Source organism: Cynara cardunculus (genome assembly GCF_001531365.2).
Source record: "Cynara cardunculus var. scolymus isolate 2C chromosome LG 6, CcrdV1, whole genome shotgun sequence".
In the NCBI taxonomy this organism is placed as follows: Eukaryota; Viridiplantae; Streptophyta; class Magnoliopsida; order Asterales; family Asteraceae; genus Cynara; species Cynara cardunculus.
Window position 1 is genome coordinate 7196188 of NC_037533.1, and position 21298 is coordinate 7217485.

At 35.6% G+C, this 21298-nt stretch overlaps 1 protein-coding gene across 4 annotated transcripts; it reads left to right on the forward strand.

Moving 5' to 3' along the window:
• Positions 1 to 4139: 4139 nt before the first annotated feature.
• LOC112514354 (histone acetyltransferase HAC1-like) lies at positions 4140 to 20272 on the forward strand. 4 transcript variants are annotated; one of them, XM_025120784.1, is made up of 18 exons: positions 4140 to 4232; positions 6043 to 6104; positions 7501 to 7799; positions 9293 to 9401; positions 10150 to 10462; positions 10544 to 11044; positions 11178 to 12919; positions 13268 to 13564; positions 13635 to 13913; positions 14489 to 14617; positions 14756 to 14956; positions 15076 to 15218; positions 15316 to 15628; positions 17492 to 17631; positions 18323 to 18401; positions 18508 to 18900; positions 19016 to 19233; positions 19850 to 20272. In XM_025120784.1, exons 3-18 carry the CDS (start codon positions 7621 to 7623, stop codon positions 19965 to 19967), a joined length of 5154 nt encoding a protein of 1717 aa, XP_024976552.1. In that variant the 5' UTR covers positions 4140 to 4232; positions 6043 to 6104; positions 7501 to 7620; the 3' UTR covers positions 19968 to 20272. The 4 variants fall into 4 exon arrangements, with proteins under 4 accessions (XP_024976552.1, XP_024976551.1, XP_024976553.1 ...); XM_025120783.1 differs by lacking the exon at positions 6043 to 6104; XM_025120785.1 differs by lacking the exon at positions 6043 to 6104 and having other exon boundaries at positions 7633 to 7799.
• Positions 20273 to 21298: the final 1026 nt, after the last annotated feature.

Consider the following 21298-nt stretch of genomic DNA (forward strand, 5'->3'; position numbering starts at 1 on the left):
GGAAAGTTTTAAAATACCAAAAATATCCTTGCATTAATATTTTAATTCAAAATTGCCAAAATTATAAATTTTCTAATTTATTTATTGATTTGTGGTTAATATTAGTTCTCACAGTTACCACAAACTAATTAGTTCTCATTTGATTAGGCCCCTATATATATATATAGGGTCAGGTTCAAATGTTAACCAAAGTTTTTGTGTTAACTTTGTTAACCGATCTTGACCGTTGAATCTTTCAATAAACAGTTGTGATTAGTTATGATTAAAACTTTTTTTTTAAATTTAAAAGTTCATAAAAGATAAGTGAACAAAATTGAAAAGGGTATTTAAGTAATTTTCATTTTTATGTAACTCCCATATCATTAATTGGGAGTTACAAAATTAAAAAATCCCATTATTTTTGTTAATTTATCTTTGTTAATGTAAAAACCATATGAACATAACTATATATATATGAACTATTGTATCAAATACGAACAAAAAATTGACATATATATGAACTTGGACTGCATAGCGTTTATGATCACAATATGAGCATAATAAGAATAACTACTACACGAAAAGAAATAAATAAAAAAACAAGTATGAACACAATATGAACAGCTTGTGAACAATAGTTTCTTCATTATAAAAACATTTAGGAGTGATCATTTGTCAAATGGAGTTTTATACATGCATTGCATCCACACCGTTTAAGGTTCATATTACGGTATCTTATCTCGCCGGATTGAAGAGCCATAGAATAAAAATACTTTTTATTTGGTATTCCCTCCCTACTACATACAAATCATCTTATTTGTATGTCTCCGTTCTTGTTTTTTTTTTTTTTTGGCATGAAGACGAACATCAGACCCAACATTGTCCGCGTACGTCCTGTATATCTTTTCCGCTTCATTTATAGATACGAATTATGCATTGATCTTTGGTTTAAGCTCGTCATCAACATTGGGGGATAAAATACTTGCTTCCATTTGAACACTCTCCGACATCGTACTCCGTTTCATATTCGAAGGGTATAAGTATGTGAACACCTGTTGATACCATAATAGTTAGTAAAATCAATGAACATTAATATTATATAACTGGAGCAATCAACTGCAACAACCAGAAAATAGATTTATTTGGTGTGAGTTTGAACAATCATTAATGATCATGAGATGATTAATGTGAACATATATGATTATATGAACATGAACATATATGAACAACAGGTGAGATCTATTTGGTTCGAATTCACAAGCTGTTCATAGACTAAGATAATTGACACGAACATATATGAACAAATTGTGTAAAGATTTATGTGGTACGAGTTAAATTAACCATTAATGACCATGAGATGAGTAATGTGAACATATATGAACATGAACACATAACCACTATGCTATGAACACGTGGTGCAATTAAAGAAAAAAGCTATCAAGACAAGATGAATTACAAAAAACACAACACATCATAACGAACATAATTTCGATTAGAACGAGTCTAATAAAAATATTAATCTATTACCAAGACATTCACTTTTGTTAATTTCTTCACTTTCCGAACTCGAACTCCGATTATCATCATAAACCATTTTAATCTTCCCACTGTTGTCGATTTCTTTTTCATTGCGTTTATCCATATTAGCTTGAGCGATACCGAAGATTTTACTACCGTGTTTCCTATACGAATGAAAAACTCATAAAACAATGAACATGTAAGATCAAGATTAAAAAAAATAAAAATATTAATATTATAAATGCATATTTTTTGGGATTTTATGATTTGTAACTCCCCATTAATTGTTTGGGAGTTACATAGCAAACCAATTTACTGAATTACCCTTGTAGTTAAATTGTGAACATGATAGAAACCTACTAGAAGAATGAAATTTGATTAGTTGACATGGTTTGCAAAGTTAACACAAAATTGTTGGTTAACATTTGATCTTCTCCCCTCTCTCTCTCTCTCTCTATATATATATATATATATATATATATAAGTTTTATTTTACATACTTGTGTATTTTGTATTAAATCCAAATTTTACAAAAAAAATGGAAAGAAATAAAAGTTGCAATACACTAATTCACTCATATTTGTCTTCCAATACCTTCAAATAGTTGTTTAGATAATATATCCATATCTATTTTTACCTTTTTAACGATGTTATAAGTGAGTCACAAGTTAAATGTTTCATTCATGTCTTTGGGATAAGTTTGACTTCCATTTCAAAAAAATTCTTTATGTAAGACAGTAAAGCGACAAACTGAAATATCAAGATAGGTGGTCTAAAATCATGTTATGATGGTGTACACGATCAAATGTTTTTTGTTCTTGGCCTCAAATACAACATTCGCTAACCTTCTCCCATCATGTTCTCCTTAATCTTAAAATCCTTAGAGCACTTTGTTAACAACTATGCATATATACATGTATACATACTTAATACATTCATACACACATTCATGCATTGTATACATACATGCGTACATCTATGCATGCATGCATACATACATGCGTACATGTATGCATGCATGTACATGCATACATGCATGCATCTTGTGAGTATCATAAGATATTGATGTTAGAAATGTTTGAATGATTTTAATATAAGTGATTAGAGATATGATTGTGCTTATCTTAATGAAATTGCATAGAATCATGACCAATCATGCATCCCTTGACGAAATAGATGGATTTGAATAACTTCACCGACATAAGGTAATATATAGTTATCATAATGAGAACTGCTATGATTGTACACATCTTAATATATTTTTCAAATACCTTCTTTATAAATCGTAAATATATTTTGACATTTAAGGGTCAAATGCATCATGATAAAAATAAATTCATCATTGATCACATACTAAGAGATTACATATAAATTTCTATGAAAGACCATTTTTTCTTTACGACCTACATGTAGTTTGCATATGCTGTAATATTAAGGGGTTGTTTGTTTCTTTTAATACTATTAAGAAGTGTTTGTAACAAGATGACTTAATATGACAACAAATAAATGGTCTTATACAATCCAGTCATTGCTTAAAACTTAATCCCAAAACAAGCATTACTTAGCGGTTTAGCGAGTAAGTCATTAAGCTCGCTAATTAAGTAAAAATCAAACAAACCCTTTTTTTTTATAAATGTTATTTCTATTGTTCAATAAAATGTTATGGAGCCGACCTACACATACATTATGGCACTTTCTAACCCAACCTACATTGCTCGAATGGGATACTGATTGAATTTCCATCTATAGGAACATTCAATCTCAAGAATTCATTTGATTAAGAGGAGATACGAGTTCAACATTTTTTTGCAAGTTTTCGTTAATTGTACATGCATGTTCCTCTGATGTGGACTTACAAAGATAGTAAATACATCATAAGATGTTAAAAATATTCAAATGATTTTACTATAAGTAACTCGGAGATATAATTGCGCTTATATTAATGAAATTGCCCGAAATGATGACCCAATCATTCGACAAATCAAGTGGATTTTGATAATTTGGTCAACATAAAGTCAAACACGATTATTATAATGACAATTACTATCAACCCTCCATCACATCCCACTATAGAAACTACATGTATCATGCTTTTCTTTCTTCTTCTTTTAAATTCAACACCACTACTTACCATTGACTCACAATAATTTTACCTCTTCCATGATAATCGCGAGACCAACATAATAAACGCACCCCAGAGGGTAACAATACCCTTTTTTAAACCTTGACAATTAGATCACCTTGAAAGTGTCGCACTAAAAACTTCTCGTACTTTTAAATGTAAAACACTAAATTCACCTAACAAAATTCTCAATCAGCAAAATAAAAGAGTAAAACTGTTGATAAAGACTATCATCTTCAACCCTAATAAAAAATAACAATAAATATTTAATTATACGATAGTAAATTCATATTAAATAACTCTAGAACACAGATGTTATTTAATATCTAAATCTTACATAATTAAAATAAATTCCTGATTTGAAATAATTTTTTGGGCTTAGTTTAAAACGAAGCCCAAAATAAATAAATGGGTTATTAGTTACGGTAGTAAAACCCGATTCTTAAAAGAAGAGGTTAATTGACCATATATTATGTTTACATGTAGGTATATTTTTATTACTAGGCCGTACGAAATTCAACCCTTTTTCTCTCTCACTTCTTAAGTCGCGTGGGGGTCGAAATACGTCTCTGCCTGCTTATCGACGTGGTGCACAAATCCTGACCAAATCAAGGTATGTGCACTGCGATCTATTGTTACGCTTCGCTTAATTATTGCTTAATTGTAATCAATTTCGGTTTTCTTTTTTCGTGATTTAATTGCGGTTTCATGTAATCGGAATTGATTGTTGCTAAGAACGACGTTTTGATTCTTGTTGTTCTGGCAAGGATGATTACTGTAGCTTCGTTTAGTTTTTGGATTGTTGAATTTTGGAAAAAAAAACAGTCGACGACGATACGCGTCGAGTTTGGGTTTTTGGGGCTTCGAAATTTGGAATTTCTTGTAAATGGGAATCGAAATTTTGGTTTTAATGTATTAATTGTTTTACGTTTTCTTGGCAATTGAAATGCAAATTATGTTTTCTCTGTGCGTTATCGATGTGATGTGGATGGCTGGCTGGCTGGAGATAGTTGAGATACTTATTCGGTAGGGTTTGATGTCAAATGTGAATTCAAAATGTTAACTGATTACAGCTGGTTGATCCCCCAAAAGAGCTCACTTTCATCATTGATGATTTGATGTTAGACTTTGCAAAATTGATTGATATGTTTCTGAACATTCTAATACCAGCATTCTTCTATTTGTAGCAATTGCATTTGAGTTACTCAGGATTTTTAGTCTTCCTGGTGTAGGAGCACAATCTGATTCGTGAGCCATCTTCAAATGTGATTTATGTATAAAAAGTCAAAAAATATGTAGGCATGTATAAGCTCGAAAGCACACACACGGATCCCCAAATAATCTTGGTGAAAATTGGAACAAGCAATTAATTTCAATGATAATTAGAACTAAGTTTATACATTATCCATCATAGGGGATTTTCATGATTGTTACTATGTGGTCATACATATCTTTCATGCTCATTATCATGCAGCTGTATACATTCTTAATCACACTATTGTATGCTGTAGACTTTCTTCCCTCAATAGCCCACATCATTTCTCTTGGACTGTATACTATTCCTTTTCTAGATCAATAAACGATATGTGTGAATTCTTTTGTCAGTTGCTCCCATAAACAAAATGCAGTTGTCTGATAAAGAAAATAGTCTATGTTTTTGATCTCCGAATCCAAACCATATAGATTTTCCGTCATCTAACTCTCAATTCTTAACTTATGCTTAGTGTCCCATGCCACTTGTTTCATTGTATTGTTTACAAGGTTTAATCCTTGGTAATTCATACGATTTGAGCCATACTGTTCTTACTTAATTACCTTTCCGAAGACAATCTAAACCTTTTACGGGTTTCCAATAATACCCTAGAATTTTACCTACTCTCTTTTTCTGTGATGCTCCTTTCTTTTAGTATCAATCATGCCAAGTGTTTTGCATCTCTTTGGGATGATGAGTTATGGATTTCACCCACCACATAAAAAACTGTTATGGAAATGTGATCTATGCAATAGACTCATCTTTAAGTGGCAGTGCTTAGGCTCATAGAAATGCTATTGCTAGCTCTACAAAACTTGGTTGGGATTTTACTATTATTTATGTTCATCGGAAATTGTCATCAGAAAACTATTTTAATGAATTAGATTAGCAGGATAATATAAAGAGAAGAATATTTATAGAACACAATATAGATAATCTAATATTTGATCTTATCACTTCGAGATAATGGCTCTATTCATGGTGCAACTTGATGTGCATAGGTTATAGTCCAACGGAGTGATTATGATTTTACCATTGCCAGAGGTTCTCTTATCGTGTCATTCATAGAAAGTGTTGGTATTTGAATCTTCTATAAGCTTTGTAATTAGAACATCATATTAACATCCTTTTTGCCCTCAATCCTTAACATTATTAGTTTTACATGAAACAGCTCTTGGTAGGTGACCACCTTGGCATCTATCAACAGTCACTCTCTCTCCTAGTTTTGTTTTGGTATCTCCTTATTCCAACACCAAGTATGCTTAGCTGTTTTTTTCATTAGTTTTACTTAAAGATGTGCAATAATTCTTACAAGATAGGCATCTCCTTCCATATACCTCAATTTCGTTAAATTATTTATGCTACAGTGCATTTGTCTTGCCTCGTTTTGCTTTTTAGCACCTAGGGTGTGAATCTAATGTCACATAGCCTCCAAATGCCACTTGAATCACACCTTTGATGCTGCCAACCCATATGGTGTTGCTATGCAGTCCGATATATGACCTACGATGTATACAGAATACGCGATCCTCCCTCTTAATAAGGACAATACAAACTTGTACCATAAAAAAGAAAAAAGATAGGATTGAGTTTTGAAAATTTTGAAGTCATGTACCCCGTATTATGCTTGAGAATGGAAATGACACCAACATCCCAATACCATACTTTACAGCCAATCATTCTAATGGTTGGGTTCTTAAAAACGCAATAAAGATAAGAGATAGTTTAGGGTAGAAACATATGTATCTTGAAAAGGAGGCATCTATATGCATCAACCTGGTAAATGAATGGTAAAAACATACCATGGGAAGGACCACTTTGTAAGGAAATTTAGATTTCACTAGTGTCATTCTCCATCTGTTGTTAAGAGTCGTACTTTGATACTTGAGAGTCAGATGGACTATTTTTCTACCTTAAAGTTATGACTTTATTTACTTTTGTATAAAGGGTTTTTACGACATTAAACTACACAAAAACACTAAGGATTTAAAAGCTAGTGCTAGAAATGTAAAATGGTTCATGCTATTGTGGACTTTGGGATATGCTAGGCTTCACATCCAAAAGTCAATTCATGGAACACTTTAGGCATTGGAGGGGGGGGGGAGGGGGAATGTATGGTCTGCATTGCTGAACTTTTGACATGAGAGGATCTCAGAGATTAATAGTGATGACACTAAATGATCAGGAAAAGATGTTCTTGGGACGTGCATCTGTGTCTTCGTACAGGGTTAAATTATTCCTTGCTATTTGTGTACTCAATATGTCTGGAATAGACAACTCTCTTGTTTAAGGTGTTTGACAACCTCTTCTTGGATTTGACACACTAGTTTAAGGTGTTGAGGTTTGTCATTGATCCATGCATTAGGAACTTTTTTTGGTGGTGGCAGCATCAAATGCATGCATTTGTGCAGAACTGAACATCAGATTGATGCATAATCAGTAGTAAAATCACTGTTAATGAGAATTACAATCCCTGTAAACTTTGAAGTAATGCTTGTTTCTAGTGCATGCCCTCATATTGCTTTCAGATGCCTCCTATTACTTTCTTGATGTCCTAACTGAAAAGAAATCTATTGCTATTGTGGTTTTTACTCAAATTCTTATTTTGTTGTTGTTCTGGTTTTACTAGGGAAAACTGAAGCTGAATCTTCCACAGCTTGATTATATGATTAGGCATCAGTGATTCGAAGTCTGGAATTGTCACATTTTGTTATGAAACATATTTTAGCTAGAAGTCAACAGGATAAAAATGAATTTACAGGCTCAAATGTCAGGACAGTTCTCAAGGCAGGTTTCCAGTCAAGCTGGGACTTCATTGCCTGCCATACCACAGCAGCAGAATATGATGCAGAACTCTGAAGGTCCCCATGCTCCACTCAATATGGAGCCTGGTTTTGTGAAGACAAGGCGATTTATACAAGATAGGATGTAAGCTCATTCTTTTCACAATATTTATATGGCAAGGGTGCTTTGTGGGCACGTGTTTGTGTGTGTGTGTGTGTGTGTTGCAAATGCGTGTGCTAGCTTGATGTGTTTGAACATTTTCTTGGTTGGACCTCTGGGGACTGAATGGAGGGTTGTGCATACATTTTTCTTACTATTTAACAATCACATGGCTGTGTTGGATGCATATTTAATGCAATTTGGTTATGTAAAATCACACTTCACTGATCCGCTCTACAACAAATCAAAATGTTGTCCAGATAGATATATAATCTAAAGTGCTACAGTAGTGTTTGATGTAGTTATTTGAAGTGTTGAGAACTGCCAATAGGATTTAATTAGTATTTCTGTCCATTATGTTTTGCTGAATATGATTTAGTTTATTTACTTGCTTTCGTCTCACAAGACCATGTTGCACATTTTATGCTGATGGCATTTCTCAGTAAGATTATCTGTTCCATTTATAATGTGTTCATGTTATTGGTCCCAAGTACAATCRCAGGAGATATAACTTTCCACTAAATGCTACAAATATTTTATATCTATCTTATTTATGTTGTTGCAGAATTAAAGACAATAATTTGTTGTGTCTATTTTGGTGAGAGGGGCGGTGATAAGTTTTTAGGAAGTCGGAGAAAAAAAACAAGCAATGAAAATCTATGATACTTGTCTTCTCTAAGAAATAGGTGCCGTTACCAATACTGAGATTCTATACTAGAAATAGGATAAGTTTTTGCTTTTGCTCTCCCAAGTCCCAAGATACATTTCTCAGAGAAGACATAGTACCTAGTTATAGATCATTATACCTCCATTCCTAGCATGTGCATTGTGGTACATTGAGTGTTGGAGCACCCTTGAGACACCTCAAAAATTTGAGATACATCCTAATGACTCGTACAAGGGGAAGACAACTTAACAAAGTCATTATGAAAACTCAGATGGGCTTTATCTTTGACAAGCTGGGGATGGCATATATCTATGATCCAACCAAAGGATGAGTGTTTTTCTACTTATGCTTCTACAGTTGTAGTGTTGTGTATGGCCATGTACGTAACTAACAATTTAATATATTTAATTATTACTTTTGCATGCATGTATTGCTGCCTAAGATACCTAACTTCAAATCTAAAAAGCTTAATCATGATATAATTTACTTTAAGAACTCTAGGCATGATCGATCATTTTAATGTCTCTTCTGACTTATGCTGGTTTTGTTATCTATCATACATGCACATAGATCCTGTCTTATCACAAAATCTTGATTGTGGCCTTTTGATACTGTTTGTTTTCATGTTTTCCCATTCATATTATTTTCCTTGCGCACTACTTTTATTCTTCTAATTTTCAATTTTTTTGATTCGTCATCGTCTGACAGTTCTGACCAATTATCGGTAACGTGCTTCATGAATTAAGTTACACCATGACTGATGCTTCATATGCATTAGATGCTGATGACAAATTAATTTTCTTTTCTCTAGCTATGAGTCCCTCATGCAGCGACAACAAACTCGGGAGATAGCTCCAAAAAATGTGCTGGATATTGTTAGACGCTTGGAGGAAGGCTTGTTCAAAACCGCTACAACGAAGGTTTTGCTTTGACTTATATGTGTTCCCTTGCTGCATTCATATCCTATTGATTAAATGAATATTAATTTGTATCTCTGCAGTTCACTTGATAGTTGGAGGCTTTGCCTTCTTGCTTTTGCAGAATTGTAAAAGACTACCTATTGCTCATCTCTTTGGCATCAATATAATCATATAAAAGAAACATGTGCTGCTAAATCATATCCTTGGGCTTGCTTTTGAACATATTAAAGAGATTTTTACTTTGCAGTAAGGATCATCAACACTCAATCCGAAAAGGGTAATAAGTAATTTTCAAGTGATTAAATGATGATACTTAAAGATGGAATTCAAGGTGGTTAACTGAAAAAAATAATAATATAATTACTAAGGAGGGTTCACTACATCCTTCCCATAGATCATGAGCTACCAAAACATTATTGACCTGCAACTGTAACTAAGGGTAAGTTATCAACATTGATTTTTAGATTTGACTACAGAACTTGAAAACTCCATTGGTGGAACATGAAAGAAAGAAGAAAAACAAAAGAAATTTTGTTTGTCTAATTATAGTAGAGAGTCCAAATTCAACGTCTTCTAGTGGTGGCATCCTTAGTTACAGTCTTTACTGTACCTATGGGGCTCATTGTTGTAGCTTTACCAGGCTGTGTATTAAATTCATGGTAGATAGGCTCTTTAACCACTTCATAATGTAAAAGCAGAATGGATTTATCAATCTGACATTATACACATATATTTCTTTTCTGATTAGGAGGAGTACATGAATTTAGAGACACTGGAAACTCGGTTGCAAGTTCTCATCAGACGCCTCCCCTTGAACAATCAGAATCAACGATACCAGCAACAAAGTAATAGTTCTGTTGCTATCGGAACAATGATACCAACTCCTGGTGTACCTCAAAGTGGGAACTCAAATTTAATGGTTCCATCATCTAGGGATAGCTCCTTGATTGGTCCTGGCGGTGGTAACAGCATGGTGTCATCAGCTGTGAATGCAGGAAGCTTTTCATTGAATACCACTGGGCCATCCAGGGGCATGCTCAGTGGTTCATTTGGTTCCGAAGGTATTTATCTCTTAGTTGTTGCAAATTTTTTTATATCATCAACTTTTCATTGCTGCCATACACCTGGATTCACTTTTTCAGGAGGTTTAACAGATGGAGGTCAACAGTCGCTGTCCAATTTCTCTGTAAGTTCAGGTGGAAACAGTTTAATTTCATCAACGGGTGCACAAAGAATGGCCAGCCAAATGATGCCCACTCCTGGATACAATAATACTAATAGCACAAGTAACCAGTCATACATGAAAATGGAATCATCAAGTAATGTTTCTGTGCTTTCGAGTGTTGACTCAATAATGGTGTCTCAGCCACTGCAACAGAAGCAACAAGTTGGTGGTCAAAACAGCCGCATCTTGCATAGCCTGGGAAGCCATATGGGTGGGGGGATCAGGTCTACTTTGAATCAAAATGCTTATGGGTTTCCAAATGGGTCGCTAAATGGGAATTTAGGGATGATGGGTAAAAGTTCACAGCCGATTAATAGTTTAGGGACCTCTGAGGGATTTCTGAGAGATACTCGTTATGGAAACTCTGCCAAACCAGTGCCACAATATTTTGATCAACATCAAGGACAGATGTCTCAGGGTACCCTTTCTCCACATATACATATGTGTCCACTTTTATTTATAAGTCTATTTTACTGATCCTATAATGAATTAGATGTACCTTAAATTCCTTAAAAGTAATTTTTCTTATGTCCATATGATAAATGTTGCAGGTGATGGATATGGGAGTGGTACTGCTGACTCTGGCAGATCTGGAAATTTCTATACCCCCACAACCTCAGCTACATCGCTGATGAACATAAACCCAGTAAACTTACCGGCATTACAAGGAACAAACCCTCCTTTGGTGGTTAATCATTCAAGTTTACACAACGCTGATCAGCCTGTAAACATGAAGCATTCAATAGATCAATCAGAAGAGATGGACTTCAGGTCTCAGCATTTACTACGTGAAAGTGCTGTACATTCTCAACAGCCTCTTCACTTTCAGCAACAACTCCTTCAATCTCAAAGACAACAGAAACAGCAGAATCAGCGACTGCCATATGGGCAGTCTCAGCTAATATCTGATTTGGGTGGTCGAATAAAGGCTGAACCTGGAATGGAGCGTCACAATGAGACTTTGCAGCCGCAGGCCTATGGCCATTTCCAGTCATCCCAGGCAACCAATTGCTTCCAGCAGAACTCTGGCGAAGACCATACCAGAGCTAGTCAATTGCATTCTCTTTCATCGGGCTCTCAGGATATGTGTTTATCAATGACGGAAACTTCAGAGCAGCAGCAACAGCTACTGCAACAGCCTCACTTTGGTGTTGACACTCGAAATGATCTTATGTCTTCCATAGGAATTCAACCGGAGGCAGTACTCCAGGGTCAATGGCACTCACGGTCGCAAGAAGCATCACATGAATTGGGCAACTTGTCAAACGAGCTGCGTATTCAAGAGGAATTTCGTCAAGAAAAAAGAGGGCATGATCAAGGTCAGAGGAACAATTTATCTTCAGAATCTATGAATCATCAAATGGCTGCCAAAAGATCAGTAGACCCACCAGACACTGGTGCTGTGTGTAGATCTGCTAATTCGGACCGTGGGTTGCAGTATAGGAATCAAAAGAGGTGGCTTTTGTTCTTAATTCATGCTCGTAAATGTGCTTATCCACCAGGAAATTGCCCAGAAGTCCATTGCATAACTGTTCAAAAGTTGTTGAACCATATCATGTCATGCAATGCTGTAACTCAATGTCAATATCCTCGCTGCCATAGGACGAAGACATTACTTCATCATTACAAGAACTGTAGGGATCAAAATTGTCCTGTTTGTGTTCCTGTAAAGCTTTTTGTGCAACGGAAAGGCAGCCATCGTACAAATTTGAATTCTGGTTTTCCACAGTCAGGCAATGGATCGTGTGATTATTCTGCTGAAGCTGTTCGTAGATATACTCCATCTGTAGTTGAAACTTCAGAAGATTTACATCCATCTCTGAAACGGATGAAGATTGAGCAGCCATGTCAGTCACCAGCTGCTGAAAGTGAAAACCCCATCATACCAGTTTCCATCACTAATACACCTGAAGTTCTTCAGGATGTACACCGTGGCGAACATCAAGTTGGCGATGCTTGTGTACCACTAGAATTTGAGGTCCCTGGAATGAAACTGGAAATTCCTGCACCCAAGGTCACCGAGGCAAGGAAGGATTATGTGGAAGACTGCATCCAAAATACTGATGATGTTTCAGTTGTTTCAAATGAGGCCACAGGTTTCACTAAGCAGGAGTTCCTTAAGGCCAAGAAAGAGATGGGCCAGGCTAAACAAGAAAATGCAGCAGTACCTGCTGAGACTTCTACTGGAACCAAATCTGGGAAGCCAAAAATAAAGGGAGTATCAATGACAGAATTGTTCACTCCGGAGCAGGTTCGGGAGCATATCACTGGTCTCAGACAGTGGGTTGGCCAGGTCAGAAATCTGGATATACATTTCTTTTGTCTAGGATCTTTTGTCAAATCCTCATCAAAGGGTTATTGTATCCGATTTTACCTTTTGTCATGTTTGAAATGTATGTTGGCAGCTAAGGCTTATACAAATATGCATCACAACAATTATATAGTATATTAAATGCTAGCATGCATGTCCTCTCAAATGATATAGTTTTTTTAGGTAGAAAATTAGAAGAGACCGATGTTTTGTTTATTCCATTCATGCATGTTAGAGTGTGCATTTCTTCTTATTGACAAGTTATGCTTGTAAATCTTCACTTTGCTTAATTCTTCCTATTTTTGATATCCAGTATTTGTTCTTGTGCAGAGCAAAGCGAAGGTCGAAAAGAATCAAGCTATGGAGCTCTCAATGAATGAGAATTCTTGTCAGTTATGTGCAGTTGAAAAGCTCAATTTTGAACCGCCACCTATATATTGCTCACCTTGTGGTGCTCGCATCAAGAGAAATGCAATGTTTTACACCATTGGTAGCGGTGATACGAGGCATTATTTCTGTATTCCGTGCTATAACGAGGCCCGTGGAGACACTATAACTGTCGATGGAACTAATATTTTGAAGGCAAGATTAGAGAAAAAGAAAAATGATGAGGAGACTGAAGAACCGGTATGCTATATCTGTTATAAATTTTGCTTGATGGTTGTAATAAGTATCTAATCCTTGCAGCTTTCTACAGTGGGTTCAATGTGACAAGTGTGAAGCCTGGCAACATCAAATCTGTGCGTTATTCAATGGCCGTAGAAATGATGGCGGGCAAGCAGAGTACACTTGCCCAAATTGCTACATGGAAGAGGTTGAAAAAGGAGAGAGGGTGCCTCTACCACAGAGTGCTGTTCTTGGAGCAAAAGATCTACCTCGAACCATTCTTAGTGATCACATAGAGAGCAGATTGTTTAAGAGACTGAAGCAGGAAAGACTAGATAGGGCAAGGTTCCTTGGGAAAAGTTATGATGAGGTGATCTCATAACATTTTTGCTGTTATATTCAACCTGGCTGATTTGATGCAAATTCTGAATCCTCATTTGATGTTGATTATATGTTTGAAATTTGTGCATAAAAGACTGGCTTGTTGTTCTGCTTGTTTGTTTCGTCCTTTACCTGACAGTACTAGGGTTTTATCAAAGATGCTCCATAAAATGTGTTATCAAAGAATGGGAAATGCTATGAAGCAGCTTTTAGAACCCTGACTATATGTTATCACCAGATTACTTGGTTGCATTTAATATTAACAGCTGCATGCACACACCTCTCAAATACTAGAAGTTTTTGTACGTCTCTTTTGCTGTCTTTTCCTTGTTATCTTTCCCAGAAGGTTTCATGGGTCATTGTTATGTCTCTTCTCTCTATATGTGGGTTTGATGACTGCTCAAATTTGTGGTGGTGTAATTTTATGGAATCTTCATTAGGTACCCAGGTGACATTGTATATGGTTGTTTTTGGTGTCATTTCTCTTACTTTCTATATGCATAGGTATCACGATTGGTAGTTTGTAGAATGTTTGATTAATTTTTACGACTTTCATGTTATCAGGTTCCTGGTGCAGAATCGCTTGTTGTCAGAGTTGTCTCGTCTGTGGATAAGAAGTTGGAAGTGAAGCAACGATTCCTTGAGATCTTTCATGAGGAAAATTACCCCTCAGAATATGCATATAAATCTAAGGTATTGGAGATAGTAATATTTTTTAAATGTCAGTGTGTTCATTTAAATTGAAGTTCATAATATAGAGTAATCTTGGTTATTGGCATTATCTTCTGGTTCAACTTGAATAACTACTAAAGCTACTGTTTTTTCTTTCAGGTAGTTTTGTTGTTTCAGAAGATCGAAGGGGTAGAAGTATGTCTGTTTGGCATGTATGTTCAAGAATTTGGAGCAGAATGTCAGCAGCCAAATCATCGTCGTGTTTATCTTTCCTATTTGGATTCAGTGAAGTACTTTAGGCCTGAGATAAGAACAGTGACAGGGGAAGCTCTGCGTACATTTGTATATCATGAAATTCTGGCAAGTGACTAGATTCTTCAGCTCTTCGAGTTCAACCATGTTCACTATTCTCTACTTCCTTTTAGTCCTCCTTAACTTGTCTACTGTATTAAACGTGTTTTTTGTTATTACTTTCTCAGATTGGTTACCTAGAATATTGCAAGTTGCGTGGTTTCACAAGTTGTTATATATGGGCCTGCCCTCCATTGAAAGGTGAAGATTATATCTTGTATTGCCATCCTGAGATTCAGAAGACACCAAAGTCTGATAAACTAAGGGAATGGTGAGTGGGTGTTTATATGTGCATCAATTGACTCTTGTAATATAAGGGACCATCATACCCGGTGTATCTTTTGTGACATGGATAATTTCTGTATCAGGTATTTGTCGATGTTGAGAAAGGCCTCGAAGGAAAACATTGTAGTGGACCGCACTAATTTATACGATCATTTCTTTGTATCTTCTGGCGAATGTAAAGCTAAGGTGACTGCAGCTCGATTGCCGTATTTTGATGGAGACTATTGGCCTGGTGCTGCTGAGGACATAATCTATCAGCTTCGTCAAGAAGAGGATGGAAGAAAACATAATAAGAAAGGGTCAATTAAAAGGACCATAACAAAAAGAGCTCTAAAAGCTTCTGGTCAAACTGATCTTTCTGGGAATGCTTCAAAAGATCTGCTACTGATGCATAGGGTAATTTTCTTGTTCAATAAGTGTTCTTCTCTCTTAACCCCCACCCACACTCATCCTGATCACACTTTTCATTGTCTTGGTGTTGCCAGTGATGTTCACTAGTTTTAGTAGCCTGTGTCATTCTAATGATTATTGTTTTGGCTCATTTCTTTGGATAAAGTGGAAGTAGGAAAAGGAATCTCATTTATTAGTGCACGAGGAGTATAAAATCTACCATATTCAACTTTAGACATTTCTCGCTAGTACATATACTCCACAAAGGTGTGGCAAGGCATCCTATATCACAAACTTTTTATTTCATCTTTCCTGTTCTATAACCGCCTTCCTTTCTGAAGAAAGCAAACTCAATTGCATTTTCGAAGCTATGAAGATAGAACTTCACATATGTATGCATAATAAAATGGAGAACATATTTACCTTTTGGAAGGGAAATTATCTTGGAAGATCCCAAATAAATAGGTGGACCATACAACACTAATACTCAACCTTCTATTCCAAGCTAGTCTGCATAAGCTAGAAATAGAACCTGTAAGATTGTGGCGTAGTGGTTGAGGCCCTGGGAGATGTGGAATATTCCATCTGCCCAGGGTTCTACTCCAGGCGTACACAACAATTGTGGCCACTGAGTTTATCAGGGCTGATTTCTTGAAGCCGCAAATTGCCAGGATTAGTCCAGGCATAGCCGGGGACACTCTTCCAAAACAGAAGAATTTAGTACAGGTTGTACAATGGCTGCATGGCTCAGGTTGGATTGGATAAAGGGTTAAATGTGCAAGTCAAATGGGTACTTCTTTTAGAATGTCTCAAAATGAGTCACTTGTCAAATGAGTTGGGTTGGGTCAGATTTACCTAGTGGTTCCCACCACCTCCTTTTCTTTTTCTTTTCTTTTTTTCATTTCTTCTCTATGTATTTGTATGCAAACGTAAGAAAATAATTTAGCTAATATTAAAGTAGCAAACATATTAAATGACTAAACTAACTTTCACAAAGAACAACAAATATATATTGCATCATATATCAACATGATTATTTAATTATCGAAAAGAAAACTGATAATTGTACTAATGTTCTAAGAATTATGTTCAAAACATTTTGAACCAAAAATTAAAATGCTTGTGTAAATTATTAACTCAAGATTATTAGATTTGACTTTCAAATAAATTGTGGATTGGAATTGATTTTCAGAAAATTTTCACCAGTCACGAAAATAGTTAACTTAAGTTATAAGTTATAACAATGATGGTATAATAAAATACTTATTACCAATTGACGCCCATAGTTTTATTCATCTTGCTCGGTTAGTTAGCATGTTATTTCTTTGATTACTCATATAACCCATCCTTATGCCTATTTGATCCATCTTTATTGGTGTGCTGCATCAGTTTCTTTCTGATAGATGCTGTCCCTACTTTCTCTTAAAATATCTTCATTTTTAGTCCTATCTCTCATCATCTGTCCACACTTAGTACACAGTTCTACAATTTTTTTGGTGGCCCACATTCAGTGCTATAAATCATTGCAGGCGGTACTGCCCTCCTATACAACTTACTTTTCAGTTTTACAGGCTTTTAGTCTCATAGGAGTTAAGAAACATGAGGATTGCTGGCAATGAGTCCATCACCTTGTCGTATGCCCAAAAGACTAATGAAGATCTTGTCTACTGACCCTAGAAAAATTAGGAATGGAGGGAGTAGTCTTCTGTATTGTTTTTGTTCTGGGACGTGTTAGATTTGGTATATTGTTGGTCTCCTTTCCCTACTTTTCCCTGATGATCGTAACTATGAGCATGACTTTATCAATCTTCATCTACATCTTATTTTTCCTTACATGGTTTCTTCGTGTTCCTTTTGATATTTTTACAGCTTGGTGAAACAATATCTCCAATGAAGGAAGATTTCATTATGGTTCACTTGCAGCATGCTTGCACTCACTGCTGTACCCTAATGGTCTCCGGAACACGCTGGGTTTGCAAGCAGTGCAAAAATTTTCAGCTTTGCAATAGGTAAGCTCTAGATGTCATAGGCTCTTACCTTGTTATCAATTTTGCTGGCTGATTTCAGTTCCTAGTATGTGTAGTGTAACAACAATTATCCTGTATGTTTTTTTGCTGATGATACCTCTATGTTTCTATCAATGTTATTTGTGATTGATCAATCATATGGCCTGGGCAAAAGGACCAGGGTGGGGGGTAGGAGAGGCTGCGCAGAGAACATGTTCCATGCATGGAAACATCATGTTTTTGTTTTATTCATACCGTCATGCTTTAACCAGCTGCACGTTAAGATGGAAAACCTCTTTTTGTGATTGATTTTGCTGAATGGTAGGATTAGAAACTTGGTTAATAAAATATAAAATGAGATACCAAACTGAGCTACTTTTGCATTATAATATTCAAATATATGTTTAAATTTATCATATGCATATTCAGGCGCATATGACAGATTAAATAGGATTTCTTTTCTTTTTTAAATTGGACATAGTCATAAACTAATGCTGTCCCTATATGACCAACGGTGGTTATTTAACTCGGCCTGTGTTTTCTAATATTTAAACCTGCACATATATGCCCCCTTTTAGCATATCTGTTCCCCCAAACAACCAATTTGGGATATACTAAGCTTTCTTGGTTCGGTTTATACATGCCCCTCTTTTATATTATATGTAACGTTAGTGGTTGTGGATATGTATTGTAGGTGTCATGAAGTTGAACAAAATATAGAGGAGAGAGAGAGACATCCTATTAACCAAAGGGTGAAACATCAACTTTATCCTGTAAGTTGCTCCCTTCTTGGGCTGTTAGTTTGCGTAATGGAAACTATTATTTGTGACTTTATTTTGTTTTTATACCACTCTTGATCGAGATTTGAAATGTATGCAGGTCGAAATCACTGATGTGCCTACAGACACCAAAGATAAGGATGAGATTCTTGAGAGCGAATTCTTTGATACCAGACAGGCTTTTCTCAGCCTTTGCCAAGGAAATCATTATCAATACGACACCCTACGACGTGCTAAACATTCCTCAATGATGGCGTTGTATCATCTTCACAATCCTACCGCTCCTGCATTTGTGATAACATGCTTTGTATGCCGTCTTGATATAGAAACCGGACAAGGATGGCGGTGTGACATTTGCCCTGATTATGATGTGTGCAATGCATGCTATCGAAAGGATAGAGGAATGGATCATCCGCATAAGTTGACGCATCATCCGTCAATTGCAGAGCGTGATGCACAAAACAAAGAAGCTCGACAACTACGCGTCGTACAGGTATTTTTATTTTTATTTTTTAGCAATTCCATCAACAAGGCCTTTGAATCAGATTACATGGCATCATACATAAAACTGTCAAGATATTTAAATAACATGGTAAAAATGGTTGCAGCTTCGGAAAATGCTTGATCTTCTGGTACATGCATCACAATGTCGTGCACAGCTATGCCAGTATCCTAATTGTCGTAAGGTTAAGGGGCTTTTCCGACATGGAATGCATTGCAAAGTACGTGCATCGGGTGGTTGTGTCCTTTGCAAGAAAATGTGGCATCTCCTTCAGCTTCATGCTAGAGCATGTAAAGACACTCCATGCAATGTCCCGCGCTGCAGGTATTTATCATGTACATTCATTATGAATATTTGGTTTCTCGGTTCTCTACGGCTCCGAAATGAACATCTCCCCTTTCAAGTATTTGTTGTTAGCGGTAGGCCAAAAAAATGAAATAAACTTGAATTGAAAAGTTACCGAAAAAGTAAAAAGGAAAGATGACTCTACGGCTGAAACGCCATCTATTAGTACTCGATCATTTAATAATCTCTCTTAGATATATTTTTGGTTGGTCCGGACTATAAGGGATAACGTGCCCGATTAAATAATTCGCTAATATTATTAAGATAATACATTTTTGATTACTCATATAGACCCAATGTAAAATATAACTTAATAATTTATTGTATATTACATAATACATGAATCTTTTGGTTTTTGATTGAAATCAATGTCTCACCTTGGTTCTCATTTCTTTTTTTCTCTTACATTGAACAATGGATCATACTGTAAGAAATAAAGTGGGAGGGAGATTGAAGGGTGCTTTGTAAATAAATAATTACTATAAATTTATCTTATAACTTAATAAATTTTGGTGGTTTTTGAGGGCATTCATAGTTTCTAGTTTTAAGTGTATTTTTTTCATCTCCTTTGAATTGAATGATTTGGTTTATACAGAGACCTTCGGGAACATTTGAGAAGGCTGACACAACAGGCGGATAGCCGGCGGAGGGCGGCTGTTATGGAGATGATGAGGCAGCGTGCTGCGGAGGTTGCGGGCGGCAGCAGTGGATGACAAAGATGATGCTGTAAATATGTACAGTTTTGGGGATGAAATTTCTAGCAGCAGCATATTTTATATATATATATATCCATGGGGCACAAGCATAATAGGCACAAACAGGCAGGCAGGAAAGAAGGTTTTAATTTACAAAATCATATGGAGAATGAATCATCAAATCAAAAAGGAGGAAGGATTCCTTTGTTTCTAGTTTTTGTGGTGATGCAAATATCATAAGATGATCTTTTTCTTTCTTTTCTTTCTTTCAATAGGGGGGCTACATCCATTTATTTTATAGTGACACATTTAATTTAGTCTATCACCTACAACTTGCTTCCATTCTCATAGGATTCCATTTCCCATCAAGTACTAAATGTTTTAAGAGCTCTTATCGGGTAAACACATGGTTAGACTTAAGTGGTGGTTTACCAAGCGCTTACCATCACTTTCATTTAGACAACATTTTATGTCTTCTAAAATTGTTGGTATAACCGGTAAGCGCTTACCATCATCCTCACTTATTGGGTTAGACTTTCGACCCTTGTCTTCACTTTTATCAGATAAGATTTTTGGTTCTTGTTATGTTTATCCGTTAAAGTAATTGAATTGGTAAGCGTAAGTATTTAGTAAACTACCTTTTAGGCATAAACTTGTCCAGTAAGTGAGCATATGATAATATTGATTACCCATGCTTTCCAACCCACAATGTTGCTTAGTGAGATGTTGTCCTGATAAGCATCAAGAGTCTCCTCACTTGGTTAGTATTTACCCAGACATAACCATGATTTTCATAGCAACATACTAAGAGCAAGTGTTTGACTCAATTTGTTTTGTAAAATTCCCCTAAATCCTCGGTGGTTGTACTTGGATATGCACACTAGGCTTGAATAGGCCAAACTTTTGAGGCTGGTTAATAAAAAAACTTAACCCAGAAAAAGTTGTGTTAAGCACAACTTTCTTCGTCCCAACCCTTTGAACATTATCAAATTTGTTTATTACATATTGACATGTGAATATGAACCATGGACATACCCTTGATTTAAGAACAAGTAATAAAATCCACTCACATACATACATACATCTATCTGGACATACATTACTTGCATTACTTGCATTCATTCATGTTTGTACTTAACTTGGTTCACATGCTCATATAGTTACAAATGATGGAAATAAAATATGATTGTTGTAAAACTTAAATCGAAGATGGTAAATGATATCATAAAACACTTGTTTTTTCAGTTTTTTGCCAAGATCATGTTACAATCGCTCTACTTATACTTCTTGAATGGTAATTCCTAGAGTCATAAAGTTTTTCATATCTTTTACAGTTTTGAAAAGTAATG